The 24,816-nt window shown below is 38.2% G+C and overlaps 1 protein-coding gene across 1 annotated transcript in view; it reads right to left on the reverse strand.

Annotated features, from left to right (window-relative positions):
- Positions 1 to 529: 529 nt before the first annotated feature.
- Positions 530 to 24,816, reverse strand: part of TM9SF2 (transmembrane 9 superfamily member 2) — a 30,960-nt gene continuing 6,673 nt past the window's right edge. Inside the window, exons 5-17 of the mRNA XM_042459674.1 lie at positions 24,509 to 24,638; positions 22,855 to 22,979; positions 20,858 to 20,972; positions 17,412 to 17,491; positions 17,211 to 17,319; positions 13,531 to 13,663; positions 11,550 to 11,669; positions 10,307 to 10,364; positions 9,316 to 9,475; positions 8,787 to 8,938; positions 8,181 to 8,292; positions 5,908 to 6,079; positions 530 to 2,022 (exon numbers count right to left, since the gene is read on the reverse strand). Of these exons, the coding sequence (XP_042315608.1) occupies positions 1,955 to 2,022; positions 5,908 to 6,079; positions 8,181 to 8,292; positions 8,787 to 8,938; positions 9,316 to 9,475; positions 10,307 to 10,364; positions 11,550 to 11,669; positions 13,531 to 13,663; positions 17,211 to 17,319; positions 17,412 to 17,491; positions 20,858 to 20,972; positions 22,855 to 22,979; positions 24,509 to 24,638 (1,534 nt within the window). The 3' untranslated portion in view covers positions 530 to 1,954. The remainder of the gene's footprint in view (positions 2,023 to 5,907; positions 6,080 to 8,180; positions 8,293 to 8,786; positions 8,939 to 9,315; positions 9,476 to 10,306; positions 10,365 to 11,549; positions 11,670 to 13,530; positions 13,664 to 17,210; positions 17,320 to 17,411; positions 17,492 to 20,857; positions 20,973 to 22,854; positions 22,980 to 24,508; positions 24,639 to 24,816) is intronic.

The raw sequence follows: 24,816 nt of genomic DNA on the forward strand, positions 1-24,816 counted from the left end.
CTGGACAGTTAAGAAAGAAGATAGGAAGAAAATCAATTCATTCGAGATGTGGTCCTGGAGAAGGGTGGTGAGGATCCCATGGATAGCTAAAAAGACAAACAAATGGGTCTTAGAGCAGATCAAACCAGAAATATCCCTGGAAGCCAATAGGACAAAACTGAGGCTGTTGTACTTCAGACACATCAGGAGAAGGCATGAATCACTGGAAAAAATAATAATGCTAGGAAAGGTGGAGGGAAGCAGAAAGAGAGCAAGTGGAGGACAGGGAATCTTGGAGATGTCTCATCCATAGAGTCATCATAGGACGACATAAATTTGAGGGTGATTAACAACTACAACAAAATAAAGGGACTAAGTACCTCCTTTCAGTAGGGCACAATATTTAGCCTACAGTCCTGCATAGCAGAAAACATATGAAATCGGCTGCTAGATAAATCAAAATATACATTATGCATTTTTCCTTTGTAACACATCGTACTTACATGTACAGGATAAAGACTGGTTTTAAAAGTCAGTTTAAAAACTACAATTATTAACAAATAATATTTTATTGGATTTAAATATCCAAACAACCTTAATTATGATTTTTAGAAAGAGCATTAGAAAAAACTTCAGTTCATTTATCTAGTTTTGCAACTTCTGAGCCCAAAACATGCAGTTATATGGTAGCAAGTGTGCTCTTGCACAAAATATGCAAGCATTGCTAACAGGTGAACCATTAGCCATGCTGGCTCCATCAACTCAAGTATTCAATACAATAAACATATTCCCATTATAATTATTGAAAATGTATGTAGATTAATGTTAAATCAATACAACAAATTTTATTCTGTTTAATACACAGCCAACAGTGCTTCTGTATGTCCAAAGGACAAAGCCATCAGCCATTTTTGCATAATATGCATCATTAAAATCTGTTCTGAACACACTTGACAGTGCATATTGCTTCTATATAAATACAGATTTTTTTCAACATATTACTGAATCTCTTAATCTAATTATGGTACTGGATTAGACCTGATATTGCAGTACTGTTATGAAATGTCATTCTTGTATGGAGAAGATTAACAAACAGGTTAAATCAAACTATAATTCAACACATGATAAAATAATCTACATATTTTAAAAACATATCATCTATATATTTTTATTTACAAAATTTTATAGATTTATTTATAATGTATAATAATCCAATGAAAATCTTTACAGTATTTATTAGGATTTTTAATATAAGATATCAAGACTTAAGAGGCACATATTTTAAAAGGCCAACACCAATGGAACCTAATGAAGTCACAGATGCAATGGAGAAGGATTTATGGCCATAGCTTCAATATAAAATAGAAGCATTTGAATTTGAAGCAACACACTGAGTCGACCATCAAAATCATGATAGAAAACCCACCATTCCTTCAAAAAAATAAAAATAAAATAAAATTCCACCCCAAAAAACCTAGAACCAGGATCAGAGGTTTTACATTGATGGAAGCAGTGATTCCCCTCCCTACTATCTAACTGCTTAGTTATACATAAGAAACTCTCTGGACCAGATCAGTTGACTGTGGAGGGCAGCAGAAGGGAAGACAGTAGGAGACACATCTTTAGGTTAGCACAAGTATAGTAGCACAAGATTAGATCCTGGATTACAAAACTGTATTTACAACCATTCTTTTAGAAAGAATATTAAATCACTTCTCGGCTGTCATTAGAATTTAAAAGCTCCAGAATAGCAATATTTACAATGCATACAATATTTAAGTCCAAACTTCATTAAGAACAACCAAGTGAAAGCAGATTGCAAAGTTACAATACAAATGTTTGAGTGGGAGAAAAGATATATTCAGCATAATTCACAAAGTTCATAAATCAATACTCCAGATAAAGCTTAAATTCCTTTTCAAAAGCATGTCTTTAAATTATGTTGATAGCTTCTGTATTTTACATGACAGTTTCTTCAATCAACTTTTACGACACTGTATATTTTGGTAACAAACCAAAAGCATGCGAAGAATCCAATTGTTCCTGAAAACAAGAATATAAAACTGTATCAAAAATACAATCCTTTGCATTCAAGAGCAACCAATGGATCTGTTATATAATCTAAAAAAATATTAACTCGTCCTCCATCTGCAACAAAGCAGTCTACATAGATACAGTGGTACCCCGGGATACGAATGCGCCGCCTTACGAAATTTCCGGGTTACGAAAAAAATCCATTTAAAAAAACTGTTCCGGGTTACGAAGGTTTTTTCGGGTTACGAAAATTTTTTTGGTGCTTTTCGGCGCTATTTCACACGAAATCGCGGCTTTTCCCCATTAGCGCCTATGGGTTTTTCGGCTTGCGAAGTATTTCGGGTTACGAAAGCAGCGGCGGAACGAATTAATTTCGTAACCCGGGGTACCACTGTACTGTGCACTTTACACCGCTTTCCTACCTTCATGAACTATATGCAATATCAATACAAAGCTACTGTAGGAAAAACTGTACTCTTTCTTGCATAAAACTTAACTATTTAAAGCTGCAATACTGAACAAAGGACTTCCCTCACTATTCAGATGTATTCTTTGGTCCAAAACACACTGCAGAAATAATGCAGTTTGAGTCTGCTTGCCCTGGCTGAGTGCTAGGGAACCTCGGGAAAGGTAGTTTATTGTGGCATCAGAGCTCTCTGACAGAGAAAGCTAAACTAGTTCCCAGGATTCCCTAGCACTGAGCCAAGGCAGGTAAAGCTGTCTCAAACTGCAATGTGTTTTAGACAACAGTTTCATGACATAACTAGCCAGTAGATGTGGATGATGAAGTAGTTGCTGCCATAACACTTGCTTTGTCCTGGCAATCTGACTTCACATTTTTAGAGCGACTTAAATCTAACACCATTTACTACAGTTTATCTTTAATAACTGAAGAACACAGGAGAGTAGAAAATCTGATGGACTAATTGTGACTGGAGGACACTTGTCATCAGAAATACACAACCCTTGTGAAGATGTAAGCTCCTGAGCAGCTAAAACATGTTTTGAAATTGTCACTGATTTTATGTATCTCATAGCTTTTTCATCAAAAGTATTCACAATCTTGTAACTCTTGAGATTCATGTTAACAATTTTACATGATCCCCAAAACATAAATTTTCAGCTAGGCAGTGCCCCCGCCAACTGAAGGTTTTCCATGGTGCTGCAGATTAGGGCACTGGGAAATGTCTGCAGTAGTCTCCTGGCCACGGAGTACATTAAGATCAGTAGCTGCAACAGAACCCTGAGAGTTCATACTAGCTGCCTGTTCTCAATGCACCCCACGTCTAGGAGAGCACTGCAGACATCATTTCCCAGTGCCCTGATGTGCAGTGCCTTAGAAACCCTTTGGCTGCAGAACTGCCTGTCTGAAAAGGTAGGGTTTTTTGAAGGTGGGATTGTCAGACACAGCTACTGTAATGGAGCTTTGTCACAGTAGTTTTGTTTGTAGGATCAAAGTTTTTTTGTATGCAAGTGAGAATTTCAAAATGAATGTAGTGCTAACCTTTTATGGACAAAATAGATTTAAGATTTGTATGGTTCTCTTGTTTTGAGACTTTTTACTTCAGTTTAATATATATTTTTGAAAAGCAGCATGAGGAAGATTTAGCAAGAGTTCATTCACTATGAAATATTTCAGCAAAAACTGTGAATGGTATCATGTTGATTTTTTTTCAGTACTAGCTAAGCCACTGATATTTAACTGACTCATTTACTCTAAGACACTGTTGTGGGCCCAGCTGTGAGTCAGATTTGTCACATAGCTCCCAGTATTTTGCCTGCTGCGTCAGATCAATGACCCGGAATGCAGTGTGAGAAGCAAGTGCCCCAAGCATGTGCTACACTGACATAACAGCAGGGCACCGTCAAAACCCTTCTTGAGGCTGACCATTTTTAACAGATGAGTAAGCAGCGATATAATAGTTTTGATGCAACAATTATGACTTTCTCTTTTTAGCATCTATATCAACTTGACACAGAAAGCTAAATGCCTAAGGGGCTTGTGTGTATAATTTTGATAACTTGCTAGAATGATCTCATTTTAGCCTAGTGATATCCACCAGGTATGGTTTAATAAACAATTTCTTTTTTCTTGTAAACAATTCATGCAATTTTTCTAGGGAAGCAGCATGAATCCTAATGAACAGTAACAGAAAATAAGCCCTCACTAGATTTCTACTACTACAGGCAAGAATATTCTGTGAATGTACTGAGTACTATACAATGGAGTCAAAATAGCTACTTACGCTGAGTAACCTTCAAAACTGGCACATTTTCTTCCAAACTATGCAATGTTCTGTTTTTAAAATAGAACACCATATGTCTAGTCCCAGGATAAGACACTGAATTGTCATGAACCTTTCTCTTTGTTTATCCACCCCTTCTGTATTTTACCTGCTTTTTTGGCTGCTGAATATTAGCAGTCAACTACTGTTTATCTACTTCTTTGGTTGAATACCAGTAGCCAGCTACAGAATTTCTGAAGGTAAAATGGTAGCACTTCAGAATTAGCTTTAAGTTGCAGAATAAAAATTTGTTCCTTGACTACAGTCAGCATGCCCAATGTAAACAGTGATGTGAGTTATAGGACGCTCTGTGGTGTATACACACACAGCTGCCTGCTGTACCCCAATGTGTTAGATAGAGTGGCTAAATTGGCAGACTGAGCAACAGGAAGAAGACAGACAAAAATGAGTTAAAGTTAAACTTCCTTAAGTGTAGTATTGTATATCGAAGCCTGTACCCAGTCTCTGTAAAACTGTCATATTAAGAGGAACATCCATGTGCAAATAGCAGCTATACTATGCAGATTTAACAATAGTATCAAAAAAAGGCAGTATAGTTTATGTGACACTCTTACACTGTTGATCAGAATACCCTGCCAAGAATGAAATAATACACTGCTTTTGATATAATCACTTTGAGGTTTTTCATTCTCTCACTCCTCTGACCCAAAAGTAACTAATAGAGGTAAGTGTGTGTGTGTTGTGTGCCTTCAAGTTGTTTCCAACTTATGGCGATCCTAAGGTGAACCTATCAAAGGGTTTTCTTGGTAAGATTTGGCCAGAGGAGGTTTGCCACTGCCTTCCCATGAGGCTGAGAGCATGTGACTCGCCCAAGGTCACGAACCTGGTCTTCAGAGTTGTAGTCCAGTGTTCACACCATTGTGTCACTCTGGGCTCATTCTAAAACTAAGATCAGGACAAGGGAACCAATTTATCTTCATCTTACATTTTGCACAAGGTGCACAAGACTGATTCAGTAAAGCTAACACAACATGGCAAAGAACTGCAATGAAACAGAGCCCTGAAAGAATACTACAGTGTAGAATGCTCTTGTTTATTGTTCCAGCCATTTAGCTATATTCTCTTCTCTTTTTTATTCCCCACCATGCCCATGATATTTAGTTTTCTCCCTAACAGTCAGCATCATATCATGACTGAGCAGATTCAGCCTGCTAATATCTCTTCATGGTTGAGTGGTGCTGTTTTGGCTACATAAGGGTTCACAGTAAGAAAATTAGATTAGGATATGATAAAATAGGATAGAGTATACCAGGATTTTCACTAAACTCTAGTAAAACCAGTCTATACAGATTCAGTTGTCCTACAGAGAGCTGAAAGAACCTAATGGATGTTTTCTAAATAGGAAACTATTTTTTTAAAATATAGGTTTGATCCAAAAATGTAATTTCTCACCCATGGAGTGTGCTTTAAGTAAATGTTATTTTTTGCTTGATGTAATGCAGGTAATTTCTTATGAACAAATTTAATTAATTCATAGTTAAAGCATGGGTAGCAATCACTTCAGTTTTATGTTTCAGTTGGGAAGACACTCTTTATAACCTGCAGTCTCAAAATTGACAGACAAATAGTAAGTCAGACAGATATTTACCTGTAAAAAGGAAGAATATCAAGACCATAATCATTGTGTAGCCAAAATATAAAATTGTGCTTGCTGTACCCGTAATTTGAAGTTTGGAAAAGAAATAATGTACTGCATATATAAGAAAATAAACAGCTGTAAAGCCACTGGTAAGAAATGAACGCCATTGCCAGTGGTAGTCCTAGAACAAAGAAAGAGATAGTTCTAATTAGAAATGTTTCTTGACATATTTGGTTATAAGTAATCACCTTATCTGCACACAAATGTTTAAAACTAACCAATGAGGTATAGATTGGATATTCACATTTCCAGTCCATATAAACAATTACCTAACAACCATCTCTATTTGAAACTTGATGATACTATGGGTAAATGTGGCATCAGAAGAAACAGTTTGCAAGTGTACACTTAGAAAGAAGAAACACTATATAGAGTTCCCCCTGGAAGCTACAATCACAGAATGAAGCCAAAGCCTTTTTTCAAAAGTAATGTAATTTCAGAGCAAGTACTATAGATCAAAACAGGAACTGTGCACTTCTCCAGATGTTGTTGAACTGCAAATCCTAACAGCTCTAGCCAGGATAGTCCACTTGCAACATACAATGGAATCATCACAATCTGTTTATGTGAAGTTCTCTTACAAAAAATGTTGAACCAAAACCTGGATACAGTGGTGGTGGGCTTTGGAGGGAAAAGTATACATCTCACAAAATGGGAAAAACACTCCCCAGGAGGAAAGGCAGTAGAGTAGATATGGATGTGTATGGCTACACATGCAGTGCATTCCGAGATGGCATCCACTCCCTAATCTCAGTTATAGAAGGTGACTGTCAGGCTAGGTATACGTGAAAGTGGCTGCAAAAACCACCGGAAGGTAGGTGATCCCCCACAACACCTGATCCTCAGGAGAAAACCTTTACTCCTCTTTGTAACAGCTTTGTAAAGGGAGCAAAGGTTTCTAATATTTTCTAGAGCAAGGCTGGGCAACAGAGCATGTTGGGGAGGGGGCAATTTTCACCCTCATAGGCCACACCTGAAATGACATAATGTGACTTCTGGTTGCCAATTTCAGCCAAAAAAGATGTCTGGGAGGTTTGGAAGGGTGAACAGACAAATGCTTCATCACAAAGAAGTTTTCAAGCTGAAAAATCACCTGAAATCCACATCAGCAACAAAAATAATAAAATTTTGGCAAGGGATTCAAGGGGCTTCAGAGGATTGTCATTAGGTTTTGGGGGCTGCAGCTCTCAACCCTGTTAGTTGTTCATCTTGTTTCTTCTTTCAGAGAAAACTCACACACCAGCCAATCTCTTATTTCAAAATAAACTTCACAAAAATCAGCTCAGATCTATTTGCAATGTTATGTATCCAACAAGAACATAAATAAAATATTAATATAACCAATTAAGCCCAAATTTTTCAGAGCAAATCAAGTTTACGATTGATTGGTGGCAATATCTGTTAATCTGAATTTCTAGTGACTCACATTTAATGTAGCCTTGCATAACGAGAACACCATAAACTAAAAGCTTTCATTTCCTTCTGACCATAGAAGGGTAGCAGTCAAGAAGCTCTTTTTATTTCTGGCCTGAATCTTATACCAGGTTTCTTTAAACAAAATACTTACATAGACTTATGAACTAAAGAAAAATTGTTACTTCACCACAAATGTTTACTGGCCAATTCCCCTAAACAACTAATTCCTAATATAGACAATTGGTTGGATTTAGATTGAGACACATGCAAAGAGGGCATTGCCATCCTCTCCTCCCTATGGTAATGCCTCTAGCCTCCTGGAAATGGTACACTGAAAATTAAGTAAACCTCTTGAGAGGAATCGGCTGTGGCATTAGGAAGAAGGGGATCCTTCTAATAATCATTCAGGCAGAGGCATCTTTGGATTATTGTGTTACTGTGCAGACACTTCCCAACTGAATACATATGTTGTGACCCTTGGGAAGCAGCACCTGAAGTTCTCCCAATCTCACTAATAATTCACAAGAACTGGCAATACTTTTTAAATATATATATATATTTAAACATATTGACTTGGACCCAATAGGTTTAAAGAACCAGGTTTAGTCACCTCCCCCTACCCTCTGCATCTAACAAAGGTTGTTCTTAAATATCTATTCAGATAGTTGGATAAAATGCAGAAACTGCAGGTAGAAGCAAGTGAGCAAAAATTCTCCTTCCTTGTTTCAATCCAAACCACTGATAGGACATTTTTAAATCACAAAGAGAAGTAAGAGAGATTGTGACAGCATATGCTATAAACTTACCTCTGCACACAAGTGGAAATAGCAAAGAAGAATAGTGGCCTCTGAACAAGTGATAACCAGAATGATGAATACCAAGAAAAGGAACCCAAACATGTAATACATCTGATGAGACCTAGAAAAATATATTTATCAAATGTCAAACAGTTCAAGATTCTGGAAATACTGGATTTACTTATCCATTATATCGGGTAAAAAGCAAACATTTTTAGTTTTATTTGAGCAAAACATTCAAGAAATTGCTCATTCTGCATCCAAAGTATCCTAAGGAATCTAGTATGAGCCCACTCCAATGTTTAAAGTAGTTCTAAGTTGCCGTGGACTTTAAAAAAATACAGAGCCCTGCCAAAAGCATGATTTAAGGCTTTCTATATCAGAAAAATCTGCATCTGACAATGTCACAAAAAGGATCTCACCAACAGCAAGACAGTTGACATGTTTGTAAGAGTTAACACTGCCTTTACGTGATATCAAAGAAGACTGGCCAACAGCACAGAGAGATGAAAAAAACTGAGAAAAGCACAAGAGGCAAAAACATGCTCTTTTTAAGGAAGTCAACAGCAGAAGCAGTTAAAAGGAAGGAACTATTCATGAGGCATGTAGGCTTACCATATGCTATTGAGGATGAAGAAAAGTTGTATGAAAATACATCCAAAGGGCAGAATACCTCCCATAATGATGCCAGGTAGCGGCTTTGTATAAAATGACTGTTCAGGAATCTGACGAGGAATCTGGTTTGTTCGAACTGGATGTTCTATGGCCTTTAACAGCATTTAAAATGGGGGGTTAGATAAATTAACCACTACAAAAAGAATCAAGTACCACTTCAAAATAGTTTAAAATAGCATGGATTCTAAATATAATGAAGACAACCCAAGATCAACAGATTGCCATACACTTATAATTATTATCTTTGTCCTGAAGCTGACCAGGATTCACATGGTTCTCTAGGAATCTTACAATCTGATCATGTTTTCATACAGACAGCTGAAGTATTAAATTCAGACATGAACCCAATATCTAACTTCTTCTAAAGGAGCATTATAAATCAACATTCCTTTTTGCAGGCATATCAAATGCACAAGATTATCTTTTTCTACTTTATAGTCATACTTGAAGCAGAAGACAAATCACTTACATTTTTTTTAAAACCAAAGTAGGCCCCAATGAATGTCAGTGGTACCGATATGCAAAACCAGAGAGCCAGAACAGCTACCAAAGTGCCAAAAGGAATGGCTGCAGAGGAGCCTTCTCCCCAGAGAATCAGATTCATGATAAAGAAGTCTGCAAACACAATGCTAAAAGAGAGACAGGAATTTAAAGTAATAACTCACATATGATTAGTTTCAATGTTACTGAAATCATTTTACTGTGTGTTGAGCTTAACATTAAGTCTAGGTGACATGAAGAAAATATCAAGCAAAGAGGTCAGGCAAGTCTCTCTTCCTTAATCTAACAGGACTGAACTCCACCAGGAGCTGACATTTCAGCTAAATAGCTCCAAATACATGTCTGTCTTAACTGCACTTCAGGGGATGACTGCTTGCTGTGATTAAGCAGAGAGACTTAACGTAGGGATTGTACAGTATATGGCACTACATGACAACAACTACAGTGTGGTCTGAGAAGCAGCCTACAGAATAAAAAAAAATCAATGAAAAGCAACTTTCTCTAAAAAGGTACCTCTGTCATGCTGGTACTGCTTAATTAATTGTTCACATGACCAAAGTAAACAAAATGTACCTTAAAAGGTACAAAACTGTGCATCATCTATCATATCACCACTATCATTATCCAGAAAGTCTACTGGGTGCTACTGACTGGAGTTTTGGACCATCAATGATTTTGATTTTATGCAAGAATCTAGGAATCAGTGAACCATTGTCACATAATGTGGCACATTCCATCAAGTACTGATTTTTGGAACTGAGCTATTACAATCCTGTGCTCTGTACTGTTAAAACGTGTAAATGAAATTGTCATAGATGATTATGCTCACAACCTTTATTTATGCCCAAACTTTTTTCCAAGACTGGCACCTAAAGTGGATGAACATTACTGAAAATTTACATATTTTAACTAATCTTATCATGGACAGAACTTAACAATGATTGTATGAATTAGCTTACCCAGGACAAAGAAAGGCTGTCAGCAGAACATTTGTTTTCCATTTTTCACCTCCAAATGCTAAATAAAAATAAATCCATCATGGATATTGTCAGTTAAAGGAAGTAACTGAAGTATATTCAAACACAACATCTCTTTTATCTGGACAATTCAGTAGTCATTTGAATTATAAATTCTAAGAAACAAGTTTTGTTTTCTGTTGTTCCATTTTGCCAAAATTCAAATAAAAACATAGATCTCTCATTCAAAGAAAATTACTGCCACTTCATTGTTGAGAAATTAAACCTACATGTTATAGTTTCACACTTGTTTGAAATTCCTATCCAAAATTTCTTACCTGTTCATTTATCCATTGGTTGTGAAGCTCAGAATCAAACTTTTTAAAATGAAGTTATAGCTTCAAATATCAGTGTACCATTTAGAGAACACTACTGTATATACTCATTTATAAGTCTAGAAATTTTAGTCTGAAAATTGACCCCAAAAAACAGAGTCGACTTATCCACAGGTAAATATAAGTACTGTACTTTAACTCTTATTTTAAAAAAGGAATCATTTCCTGGTGAAAGGCAAGAATGTAATCTGTCCGGTAAGCACTGATCCATTTCTACTCTCTCATCTATCCAGCCTTTAGTGTGAACACAAACAATTGTGCCTGCTGGAATTTTCTAAGTTCTTTGGCACTATTTTCCTTTGCTTTATCCTTTAGATCCTTTGTTACATGCATCTAAGTTTTACCCTTGACTTATCCATGGGTTATATTAAAACCTGCCCTTGACTTATACATGAGGTCAATTTATAGTCAAGTAAATACAATATATACAGATGGACCAAATGAAAGGAAAAGTAGGCCTCATTTATAGCATAATGTGGCACTTATTTTCCTTTCAAGTTCAGGTAAACCAACGAAAACAAAAGCATAGCTGTAATGTCAAACAAACACAGCAATTTCAAAATACACCAACAGTCTGATTTTCATATAATTCCCCCTCCCCCTCTTCTATGAAGAGCTCCCAGTGAGAGCAACTAACATTAGAATTTACAGAATAAAAGAACAGCCAACTCTAAAGTTTCCTATCATAAAACTAATCTAAATCTGTATGTAGTCTCTCTTGAGTCTTAAACATTTGTCTAACTTGCCCAGAGGGCAAACAATATTAAATGGGGGGGGGGGGATACGACTGTGATGATAATTTAGACTAACGAACTTAAGTGCTGTCACATTAAATAAACTTTTATACTTACATTTGTAAAACCTAGCAGCAACATAACCTGCTGGGGTTCCAAGGAGCACCCACAAGACCACAGCGCAGGTCATTAATGCTCCCCGATTTGCAGGTGATAAAAATCCAAGGCAGGCAAAGACTATGAAAAAGTAAACACACAATGTTTAGAGGTCCATGCTTGATACCATCTATTTTATCTACTGTATATAGAGGTTATGGGACAATAGTGTGACATTTATTTTCATTTTTTAAAAATCATTCATTTTATTTAGAATATTTTAAATATTTTTTATTTCAAGATACCGTTGGGCTTCTGGTGTAAAAAACAAACAAAAATGAAGGGTGTGTGTGAAAATTAAGCACCACTTTTTAAAAGTTACAAAACTATTCTAAGGACCAGTTAAAAAGGAAACAGTTTAGTAAGAGAAGTCAAAAGGACCTAGGGTCACATCTGAGCCAATGGAATTGCCTTGCTTCTCATTTGAGTGACAGAAAATATGAGTCATAGGCAAACAGCTAAGTGTGGCCCAGTCCTGTTTCCTTGTCTTTTTTTACAAGTTACAGATTTTTACTTTGGCAATTATATATATATATATGATCAATGCAAATTCTGTACATGTAATCTTGCCTGATTTCCTAGCCACACTGCAAGGCAGCTGCAGTTGCAGAGTAGTACCAACCACCCACATGCTGTTACAAGTAATGGACGTCTTCCGTTTTGATATAAAATGTATCATAAATGTTGCCCCTTCATGACCCTGAATGTATCCTACAGACACCAGCCATGTTCCTCATAGTGAGAGATTGTAGGCAGTTTGGGAGTTGAGAAAAGGGGAGGTGACTTACAACAAAATGCTTGTCAGGAAGGCTAGGTGACTTGTCACACAGGAAGAGTGCCTGATTTACATCCCCAATTTATACCTCACAGAACTCATCTCGAGTGGCCATTCTTATGCAGATTCAGACCTTTGATGTAGGATACCTGTCTTTGCCCAGGCTAATTTTTCCTCTATAAAAGATCCCAAATTTTCTTTGTTTACCAGGCTAGTTTGGGCTTCAGGCTGACTCCACGTCACTCTGAATCTTGCTAGTTCCGATCTGCCACTGCCATACTCTGAGTGTCCGAGCCCCACCACTGGACCTCATCTCCAAGGAGAGACTACATCTATGGAAATATCACCTGTTGACCTGATTTCACCTCTTTATTCCCTAGCTCTTGTGTGAGTGTTTGTGTGTATGTGCAATTTGTGTGTGTTCCGCTTAATAAAAGCAATTCATTTGAAGACTTTTGCCTCTGTAGTCCTTTGTCCTAGCACCTCAGTAAAAGTTGGGAAATCCTGGGGCTGCTTGTAACTCAGCCCAGACTTTGAGCTAGTTAATATTCCCTTAGAGTTCATAATTTCAATGCATAGTACGAACCACCGATATACAGGTTCCCCGTCCTTTTTCAGTTTTTCGTATGATTATAGTTTGCACTCTGTGTATAATAGCACCATCACTAAGAAATCTTGGCATCACAACTACCTTGACATTATGGTTAGAAATTTAGCAAATTGGTTGGCAATAACTAACCTTACCAAAAGACTAGAATATGTGCAATTGTTGTTGCTGCTGTTGTGTGCCTTCAAGTTCTTTCCAACTTATGCAGACTCTAAGGTGAATCTATCATGGGGTTTTCTTGGCAGGTTTCTTCAAAGGGGGGCTGCGTATGCCATCCTCTGAGAGTGTGACTTGTCCAAGGTCACCCAGTGGGTTTACATGGCCGGGCCAGGATTCAAACACCAGTCTCCAGAGTCACAGTCCAACACTCAAACCACTACACTAAGCTGGCTCTCTGATATATGTAATTCTAATGATAAATGATATCTGAAACTGGTAGGAAGAGAAAATATACACACTGAAGGGGCAAGAATATTAAGCAATTCTGATCCCTTAACCCATTGGAGTTCACAATAAAGACACCATGTTTTACCCATGCATCTTCCCGATGCTGTACTTACATAAAGTAACAAATGTCATAATTAAAATCTGTGTTCCAGAGCCTAGAAACACAGAAAGCAGCATTCCTTTTCGTGGTGGCCTAAATATATCACCATGAACCAACTTCCATCCAAATTCTTCCTGAGCATCCTCCTAAAAAGGAAGTAGGGACATTTTGCATATTATCCTTATAAGCACCATTCACTTAGATACATATCTTCCAATTCTATGTTTCTAGGATTCTCCCTCTATAACTATACCTTGACCTCCACATATACATTCTACCCATGCTGGTTGTTCTGGCTCCTCCTCTTAATGCTTTTGTAGCCAAACAACCAGATGCTGGAAGTTGAACACATTTAAAGGCAATAAATGCTTACCCACATCCTCCAAGGAAAAATACAACTGTACCTTTGTCAGTCATTCAAGAGTGGTTGTGGATACCTCCTATGCATACAAAAGCGACCTTCCATTCTCAGTGGAAAAGGATCCATCCCCAATGCAATATACGTACCATAATTTGGCACAAATGGGGGGAGGGGGGGCTTTTGATGCTACTCTGAAATTACTTGCTAAGCACTGTATTACCAAAGGACGCATCAGCCCTAGAGTACAGCATTAGCCCAATCTGTAATGCTTAGTAAAAGTACAGTCGTCCCTCCATAGTTGTGAACTGGCATTCATACATTTGGATATTCGTGAGGTCTCTCCTGACCCTTCCCATGCCTGGGACAACTGTCTCAGGCATAGGAGGGGTCAGGAGAGAGCTTGCACGGGCTCTTCTCCCCCCCCTCCCCCAATGCCTGGGACAGCTGTCCCAGGCATCAGAGGACAGGGAGCCTCATTCACGGATTTTCCACATTCATAGGGGTCTTATTCCCCTAACCCCCACAAATGTGGAGGAACGACTGTAGATAGATTCATCCATATGGCTGCTTTGCTGCTCATGGCTGATTGATCTTCAGTAGAAGAAGCCACTGAGGCTGCTCCTGATCTGGTGGAGTGAGCTGTGACACCGATAGGTTTTGGAAGTCAAGCAATGTCACACACTAAGTTAATGCAAGCATCTAGCTGTAGTAAAAACAGATACCTTCCTTTCCAGAGTATTGGTAAGGAGATAAAGTGTCTCAGATTACCCAGACAAGCCTATTCTGTTGATATGCATCTTAAGAGCTCTGCAGATGTCACATATGTGCTACAGGAGCAATTAATTTTGAATGCTGTATGCAAATATCACAAAGGAAACCTAGTAGGAGAAGGACTTAGTAGTATTGTCTTCCTTTTAATTAATTTCAAGTGCTCTTATACTGAGCACACAGCAGACAGAGCCAAAGCCTGCCTTTTTAAGATGTTTGATTTGAGGCCTATCTGCAAACTAGATAATAAAAATTCAATAACTTTATTCAAACCTGCTTTGTTAACTATGGACCATCCAGTAAAAGCTATCCAGGATTTTTCAATATCTCTAATTGGGGCCTGCCACCTGGAAGCAAGTGAAGCATTTGTGAAATTTTTCAAGAGCTTGATTTTATATAGCAATGTTGGCTAGGTGGATCCATTGAGGATCTGGGACACAGGCGGAACCTTGAATAAGGTGGTTGGCAATGTAGGGAGAGAAACCACACTCCTTCTATTGTTACACAGAGAATTGTGGAAAACAATGCTAGTGAGAAACCAACAGAATCACATGCATTCTCCTTCCAAACCTTCTGGAGTATCCTGGAAATCAGAGGAGTGGAGGAAGTGCACAATGCAGATTTGGTGACCACAGAATTAGGAGCACATCCAGGCTTCTACCCTACATGACCACTATATGTGAAAGAACCTGAGACACCTAGGATTTATGCACAAAGCAAACTGCATTGGCTCTGTCCTTGAGTCAGTGACTGAAATACTGTTACAAGAAGGCCCCACTTCCCTGCCTCCCAGGCCCTCAGATATTGTTGCTAAGAAAATTGCCATAAGCTCTTTTTTAATGTGCTGAGTTGCTATCAGCTGAGTGTGCCTCTCTGCTCTTACAGGAACAAACTAGCTTCCTTGTAAAGGGAGTTAAAAGCAAGCTCCTGTCCATGTGAAAATTTGCAATTACCAACTCTACCCTTATCATTATATGTTTGGCTTAACCACAGTCAAGAACTGAATCACAGCAAGGTGAACAATCTATAGCCCTACCCTGTTGTGGACTGCTTCCTGGACAAACCAGAATCCTTGGGCATTTTGATAAAGGCACTGCCATATAAATGTCTGTACCACGCTGGGATAACCTGCAGCACAGACACTTGGTCCTTTCCCACTAAAGGACCAAGTCAACCAGATTTGGTGGTTCTGGAGGGCAATCTTGAATTAGAAATGGAGGAGGGGCCACTGTAAAGGCCATGAATAACATATTTGCCAAGGAACTATAAGCAGGTATATCATCAGCCCTAGACCAGCACTCCATATTTCTTTAACATGAATGCCCTGGTCTCACATAGAATCTTATCCAATCCTTCCAAAGATAAGGAGAGCCATGGCTTTTGATGGTCTATTATCAGGCTGAGGCACCATAATATTCTTATGTAGTGAAGATGGTTTATAAGAAAAACATGCTCTTGGAGACAGGGCGGTTTGGATATCTCTGAGCTCAAACTGCTGTTTGAGCATGAAGAAACAGGTTCTTGAGAGATACATAAAGGTGGAAGCTGTGAAACTAACTCTTTCGGATAGCTCCCTTTTTGGTCTTCCTGATGCTTTCCTTTTATGACAGGCTTGACAGAGTGCCATTTATGACAGGCTTGACAGAGTGCCATTTTAATCATTTATCTCAACTTTTTTAAAAAATTAAATCTATTTTTAAAATTAATTCTATAAATAGTTTAATTGTATTTTAACAAAAAGGCAGGAAGTGTGAGGACTAATAGACTGTGAATTCTTTTAAAAGGCTGTATCAGCTCTTTTCACCAGGTTCCTTTAGAGGCAAATCTACCTCTTGGAGACAAAGCCTCATCAAAATAATAAATCTAGATGACCCCTAATAGCACCTTAAACTGTAAATGTAGATGGGAGTAACTTTTGAGCCATGCTGGCAGACTACCTACCATGGAAACAATATGTCCACACAAAATGTCATAGGGAGGTGCCTGATGCCTTGAAAGTGGTGGTAGTGCATCTTCTCCTGAAGAGAGCATTCCTGGAACTAGAGGTATGTGAAAAACACTGCCCTATCACCAATATCCCTTGTTTCGTCAAGATGACTGAACATGTAGTATCTGAGAAACTTCAGACATTCTTGGAAAAACATCTGGATTGATTTCAGTTCCGTTTCAGGCCAGAGTACAGTCCTAAAATAGACTTGCTCACTCTGACTGATGATCTAATCTGGGGATAAGATGTGAAAGCACTACTCTGATGATCTTACTGGATCTCTCAGTGGCTTTTGATCCTACTGATCATGGTATCCTACTGGATTGGCTCTGTCAGATGGGAATAGGAGGCACTGTTTTGACTGCAATGCTAGCACCCTTGAGATCTTCTGATATATGGGATATAAAAATTATAATAAAATAAAATAAATAATATTTACACCACCTCTAAGTGCAAATATTTTCAAGAACTGCTACATGTGATTGTACATACACTGGCCCATTAGAGATTGAAAAAAAAAATCAGGAATCTTCAGCAACTAGAAATAGTTGCTTTAAAAAAAAAACGCTATACTTACCGTAGAATCCATTTGATTGTATCTTGCAATGTCCTTATGGAGAGTTCTTAGCATGATCATAGCTACCATTCCAGAAAGGAAGAGGACAATCACAAGAGAATTCATAATACTATGAAAAAAACAACATGATCAAACATCAAAATGGATATCTCTTGTACCATAAAAAAGTTCCAACATACTAAATTAAAATTCCAAGCTTACCTAAACCACTGTATGTGTGTGTGAGGCATTGATTCTAAAATGTAATCCCATCTAGATGCCCATCTGATTTCCTTATTTTCCTGAAAAATAAATTATTAGTTATAATGCATTTTACTACTGCAATAAAGTTCAAATTGACTTGAATTTTTAATCCTGAAAATGATTAAAGACTGAATATGGCAGCAATCATTCTTTTCAGATTGAAAAAAATATTTCATTTTCTGACACTTTTTAAATTTTTAGTTAGAATAAAACTTGTAAGAATACCTTCACTATAACTAGCAAAGAACTGTTAGCAACTTAAATATTATAATGAAATTTCTAATGGTGCTAAGATCTGTAGACAGCCAGGGTGGTGTAGTGGTTTGGGTGTTGGACTATGACTCTGGGGACCAAGGTTCAATTCCCAGCTTGCCCATGAAACCTACTGTGTGGTCTTGGGCAAGCTCTCAGCCTCAGTAGAAGGCAATGGTAAACCTCCTTTGAATAAATCTTGCCAAGAAGACCCCATGATAGCGGTTGCCTTAGGATCGCCATAAGGTAGAAACAACTTGAAGGAACACAATGACAAGTGCTTTAACATGTTTAAAGTGATTCAAATGTATTATCTATAATCTTCCCAAAGTGTGTTTTCCATTCTTTTTTCTCTTTCTTTCTTTCCTTATTTCTTTTTTTGAGGGGGAAGCAGTTTAAAAACAGGAGAGGATAACAACTTATGGAGTTTGTGGCAGAGGACAGATTTAGGCAAAAGATCTTCTGATTGGTTCTCAGAATTTTAGTCACAACATTCAACACTGTAAACACATGATTTGTCGTTATGTCAAGGGATACTAGCAAGATTATACTTTGTGGAAAGAATAAAAGAACTGTGTTAGATTATTAGACTTAATACTGTATGAACATCCCCACTGCAGCAAAGAAGCTTTAAACAATTAGAAGTAGATACAATACCCTGACTTTAGTTTTTCCCTTTTATTTAGACTGGATTTTGAAGACTAACTGGTTGTTGCAAAAGAGACTTTTAATGGGGTTTGTGTACTATACTTTTGTTCTCATAGGCGCGTTACAGACTGCCTAAAAGTGGCGGTCTGCCGGTGCTGCTGGTTGCTCCGCGAGGGAGCCGCAGCAGCCAAACTGCACGGCTCCCGTGCGCAACAAAAAAGAAGCCCCAAAATGGTGCTTCTTCCCACGGCGCAGTTATGACACCGCAAGGCGCCAATGGCACACTCACGACGTCATAAGCGCTGCGCGACGTGCGGACGCTATGTGCCCGGAACGTAATAATGGCGGTGCCTGTGTGTATAGGGCGCTGCCATTATTACACCCCCCGTCACGTGCTAGAGGTGAGGCCGGTGTGGACGTTAGGTTCCCCGGCCAACCCCTAGCACATGATGGGGGCACCTCAAGAGCCTGTCTGTAACGGGCCATAGTTTTAACTGCTTTTAAACTGTTTTATGTTCATGCTGTTTTAATAAGAGTTTCTTTAAATTTTTAAACTTTATTGTAAATATTGTGCTTTAGCTGTACTTTGTTTTAAGCTAAGCAATGAGCCTCTTTATTTTCCATGTTGGGATATAAATGAAATGGAATGAACAAATAAGTATATGAAGAGTCGTGGTAGATCAGACCACAGACCCACATAACTAAAAATTCTGTTCCAACTGGCTGACCAGGAAACTTGCAAGGCAGACATGATTCCAATAGTATCCTCCTGCTTCTGTTCCCCAGCATTTGTGATCAATTAGAATACTACCTCTGTTAAGAAGGTAGCACATAGCCATCACAGCTGCCAGCTATTTACAACTTTATTCGTCACGAATTTGTCTGACCCACTTTTAAAGCTGTCCAATATGGTGCCCATCACAACTTGCAGAAGCAAATTCCATAGTTTAATTAAATACTGTGTGACATAGTATTTCCTTTTTTTGTTCTGACTTTCCCACAATTGCATGACAGTGACAGTTTCATTGGATGATGTTGGGCCCTGCTTTTATAAAAGAAAAAGAAAAATACTGTATCTCCCTTTTCATTTTCTTCATACAAACTTGTTTCCATTTCTGTCCTCATTCCTCTCTCACCTGACCACTGTACCTATGTTTCCACTTACAACTATATGCTTCAAGTCCCCCATCTTAACTCTAGATTGTGAAGATTTCGAAGATGACTGTAGCCAGTATTGCAGCTACAAGATTGTGCGTTTGACCCCAGAACTCCAGGGTTGACTCAACCTTGCATCTTTCTGTATGTCACTAAAATGAGTACCCAGCTTGTTGGGAGCATTTAGCTTACATATTGTAAACTGCTTAGGGACTACTTAGTTCAGTATGAAGTGGTATAGAAATGTAAATGCTATAGTGTCCCTTCTTCATTTGGGCAACCATTCCCTAGAGCTACTGCAACCATAACTTGATGTTTCCCACCTCCTATTAGCTATCATCCATAGTTAAGTTTAGAGAAGTTGCTCTGCCACTCTTCTGATGGTAAGCATCAGTAGACTGGTTCCATTCTGGCTCAAGTAGAACCTATCTGCTTTGTACAAACCCAGCTTGTCTCAAAATATTTACTACTGCCTAATACATCTACACATCTAAACACGCTCTATACTACTGTCTCATTCACAAACTGAGTCACATCAGCGGCACTCATTTGGCTAGCCCTGCACACCGAGCATGTAGCAACATAGTTTTTTGTGAGTTTTTCGGGCTATGTGGCCATGTTCTAGAAGATTTTCTTCCCTTCATCATCCAGAGAATGAAGATGCCAGCCACATATGCTGGAGAAACGTCAAGAAGAAAATCTTTCAGAACATGGCCACATAGCCCGAAAAACTCACACAAAAAAATTAATATATGGATGCCGGCCATGAAAGCCTTCGACATCACATGTAGCAACAGTTTTAATTTTCTTGTCATTCAGACTACAATTCTCTGCTTGCTTATTTAGAAGTATGCCCCACTGAACCTATTTTAAAGTCAATAGGTACAGGATTACACTGTATACTGCCATTACAAAATTATTATGGTTACACAGACAAAAGATTATTTATCAGAATTTTAAGAATTCTAACTAAGCAGCATTTATTGATTTATGACAGTAACTTCCCTGTCAGCCTAAAATACGTGAATCCACAATTTTCATGTCAGGCGGGGAACCCTTTATTTTTGGCCATGGCTCCCATTCCCATAAGAGAATAACCTGTCAGGACTTGTATGACCTGATGGGAAAAGCCAAAGCCAGTAGTAGGGATGGTCCAGAGCTAAAAGAGGGGAAGACTTTCTTCCTCTTTCTTCCTTCTTAACCAATCAACACTTTAAATAAAGTATGCTTCTTAAGTAATTATTAAAATTTAATTGATCAATACTCTTCTTTGAAATATTTAGACAGTATCCTCCAAGTAGTACATATCGTTCTTCAAAAATCAAAGGGAAATCCCTAAGTATACCAACCTCAAAAGAAACTGAATATGTGTACGCAATTTTGACCTTTCCATCCGTCATTTCATTACTTATATCCATAGGAGGTCCTGAGCAGTCTGGCTTTTCAGCATCTGTATGCTTGAAACTGGTTTTTTTAAATAAAAAGATGGAGATTACAGGTTAAATGGAATATACACACTTGCTCTTTGTCACATACGTTCAATAACAAAACTATAAGATTGCATTCTGTGCTGCAGAATACTTTTAGATTAAAATATATAAAGAAATAAGTTTTGTCACACCTACAAAATGAAAGTTAAAGCAACAAAGAATTTGATTTTCTATGGCGCGTTACAGACCACCATTTAGTATGCGCTCCGTACGTACTAGGGTTAGGAAGGAGCATGCTAGGGTTAGGAAGGGTCTTACCTTCCTAACTGGCCCTGTTCCTAGTACGCGCGGAGCACGTACTAAATGGCAGCGCCTGTCCACACAGGCACCGCCATGTTTACGTCTCGGACGCACAGCGTCCGGACGTCGCGCGGTGAAAGTGACACTGCGAGTGCGCGCCTCGCGGTGCCACTTCCGGGTGCCAAAAAGAAGCGCCATTTCGGCGCTTCTTTTTAGCTGCACTGGGAAGCCTCGCGGTCTGGCCGCTGGGGCTGCTCAGCGCAGCTAATGACGGTGGCGGCAGACTGCCTGCTTTTGGGCGGTTTGTAACGCGCCTATGTGAGGTATTCTGTGAGACCCAACTGTGTGAGGCACAGAAACCATGAAGTTGGTGAAGAGCTTTGCATTAACTCTTGAGCTGTAAGTCCCTTCATGGCTATTCTTGTAATCAAAAAGTTCTCCATGATGAACAGATGGCACTGTAATATAAACAAGATGTTTTCACTGCAGTTTCCTCCAATGTGAAGATTAACATCTGACACATTCATAAAAGTGGCCGTTTTCTATAACTTTCTAGGTCCTCTGGTTTCATAAAATAAAAAGATCTCCTGAAAGAAGAGCAGAATCTTGCCATAATGCAATCTCAAAGGGAGCACACAATGCCAACTGTTTAGATTTTGGCTACAGATTAACCCACACCTCCTTAATAGCAACAGAGCTTTCAAATAGCATAAGATACTTTATCACACAGAAGAGATTATGGCTAGTGTATAGCTGCATAAACAGCAAGAATGCACACACTTTAACATATAAGTAGCAATTCCCAAGAGCATTTTTTCAGGGTACTGTACAGGTTTTTCTTGGAGCAAGTCTCAGTGGCAACCATTTCAGCACTCTGAAAATTAACACTCTTAAGACAACCTTGTAAACAGGGAATACCTTTACCTTTAGTCTATTATTACTTTCTCTCAAGAGCAAAAAACTACACCCTGCTTCTTTATCACCCACAGCATATCTGGATATCTGACATGCTATCATCTGGCCTGGGCGGGAGTGAAAGGCAGGCCGAACTCAATCAGGGCTAGCCTGAAGTATAAAAGCCCTCCCTCCATGCCATCTGTAATCATCGAGCATGGGAGGGAGTAAAAGGCAGGCCCAACTCCATCAGGCCTAGCCTGGAGAAGAAAAGCCCTCCCTCCATGCCATCTGACATCATCCAGCCTGGGAGGGAGTGATAAGGCAGGTCAACTCCACCAGGGCTAGCCAAAGCAAGAAGAAGGTCCTCCCTCCAGTCCATCTGCCATGGTCTAGGCCTCAGAGGGAGAGAAGAACCACTGGACTTGATCCCCTTCCCCACCACCATTCCCTTCTCCTTTTGTGTCATGTCTTTTTAGATTGTAAGCCTGAGGGCAGGGAACCGTCTGAGTAACTATCAGTAAGTCGCTCTGAGAACCTTTAGGGCTGAAGAGCGGGGTATAAATACCATAAATAAATAAATAAATAAAGTCTGTTGTAGTTACATATGAAAAAGATTCCATTAACATTTCAAATCCAATTTTAAGATAGCTAACAAGAATCTTCTCTGCTCTCATTCTACTCAAATCTTGTGTTTCGTAGCAATAAAACTGAATGCTCACCTTTTTGGTTTAAGTTTAGCAGCTACTAGTCTTGCACTAGGTGCTTCATTTTCTACAACATGGTAGACTATTCTAATGTCCACATGATTGAAGATATAGAAGGTATTGTGTTCACGGAACTCTGACTACATCAAAATATAAAGAAAGATAAATAGAATAAATAAACAAAGATAAAAACAATAATATTAATCATTATGTTCAACCTGAATGGCCTTCCAAAAACTAGGATCATTACTGAGTGGTAGAATTTGCCTTTACTTTAGCTTTTGGAGAAAACATTAAACTGGCAAGAAAGGAACACTGCAAGAGAAAGTTCCCAGGGTGAATTCTATATCCATGTCCAGTTACAAAGTTTTCAAGAGCAAGTTAGAGAAAAATCTCAGCCAGAAGCCCTGAAAAACCAATAATACCAAAGCTAAATGAACTATTGATCTTGACAACTCCTGATATTGTGTTGGAAAATTCAGCATTTACTCTTCAGCATACTTCATTTATTATATTATTATTATTATTATTATTATTATATTATTATTATTATTAATAATAATAATTTGACAAAAAAAAATCCCGCAGTGAGCTTCATAAAGGACTACAAAAGTGTGGAATCCTCATTCTAAGAAGTTAATGTGCCGCAGCAGGATATCTACCATTTTTTCCTAGAAATCACCCATCTTCTGACAGAAGTACAAAGAAACTTCATCCTCTGCAGTGTGAAATTTTATTTGGCTCAAAAGCCTGCTTTAAGGGAAAGTGAAATGAGTCCAATGGGAGAAGCAATCCTACACTACACCCTCATTTGAACATGCAAAAAGAACACTGATTCTTAAACAGGTACTTCCATGACAAAAATAAATTACTAGCAAGTTCTTAGTGACAACATTTAATCCATGTTTTGGGTATTGGTTTAGAACAGAGATTACCTGCAATACAAAAATAAAAAATGTGATTTAGGTTACCTTTATCAAATTAAACTATATATAAATGCTTATGCTGCAACTAGTTAACTAATTTATTGCACGGGCCTCAATATACACCATCAGCTAAAATAGCTAAGCCTGCTGGAACCTGCAGTTCAGCAACAGCCACATAACTCCCACATATAATACCAGGAATATTAGGAATACATAACAGCTGATTTATGCAGAGATTACATTAAGCAATTTCACTTTTTGAAATTTGATGGAAAAAATACAGAAAGAATATTTCAAGATCTCTTCCACAGACTAAAACTTATCTTTAAATCTGGATTCTCAAGATTACTGGGCACATCAGACAACATCCTGTCATGAATTTATTTTATTACTCAAAATGTGTATGTCATTTTATGCTGTCTTGACCAACACTTAATAGCAGAGACAGCAGAAAGTGAGAAAATTATTTCAGCAATGGCTTTAGTTGTTATTGATCAGCCTCAGAATAGTGTAGGTAAGACATAAAAACAAGCAGCATAGCATTAGGCATGCTGACTGCCAACTGTCATGTTCTTTTTATTCCTCCATGCCTCAGTAATGATGTGACTCGGTAATGGCATATTTCCACAGAGAACAGAGTAATTCAATGCAAATAAATAAATAAAATAAAATAAATTAGGGGAAAAACCCCACTTAAACTATAGTGATAATGAAGATATTGCTAAAAGCTTTTTAAAACTTACATTGATAACACAGGCATCTTTGGGATGGCCATCTTTTCTTATGAAACAACCAATGGGAAAGCCAGGATTGCAAAACCATTGATTATCTTCCACCTCATAACACCATGTTACAGGCATATTGTCCACAATCCTACAAAAGATCAAGAGTAACAACATTTTTTAATTAAATACTTCATAAAGTGCCACCACCACCGCACAAAAGACTGTACTTCCAGGTAATCTAAAACAGAACCTTTGCATGGTTCTCATGAACCACATTTTCTTCTTACTGGAGCACTACCACTTAGTTATGCTCCCCCAATGAGGGA

This window comes from Sceloporus undulatus, chromosome 3 (genome assembly GCF_019175285.1).
Source record: "Sceloporus undulatus isolate JIND9_A2432 ecotype Alabama chromosome 3, SceUnd_v1.1, whole genome shotgun sequence".
In the NCBI taxonomy this organism is placed as follows: Eukaryota; Metazoa; Chordata; class Lepidosauria; order Squamata; family Phrynosomatidae; genus Sceloporus; species Sceloporus undulatus.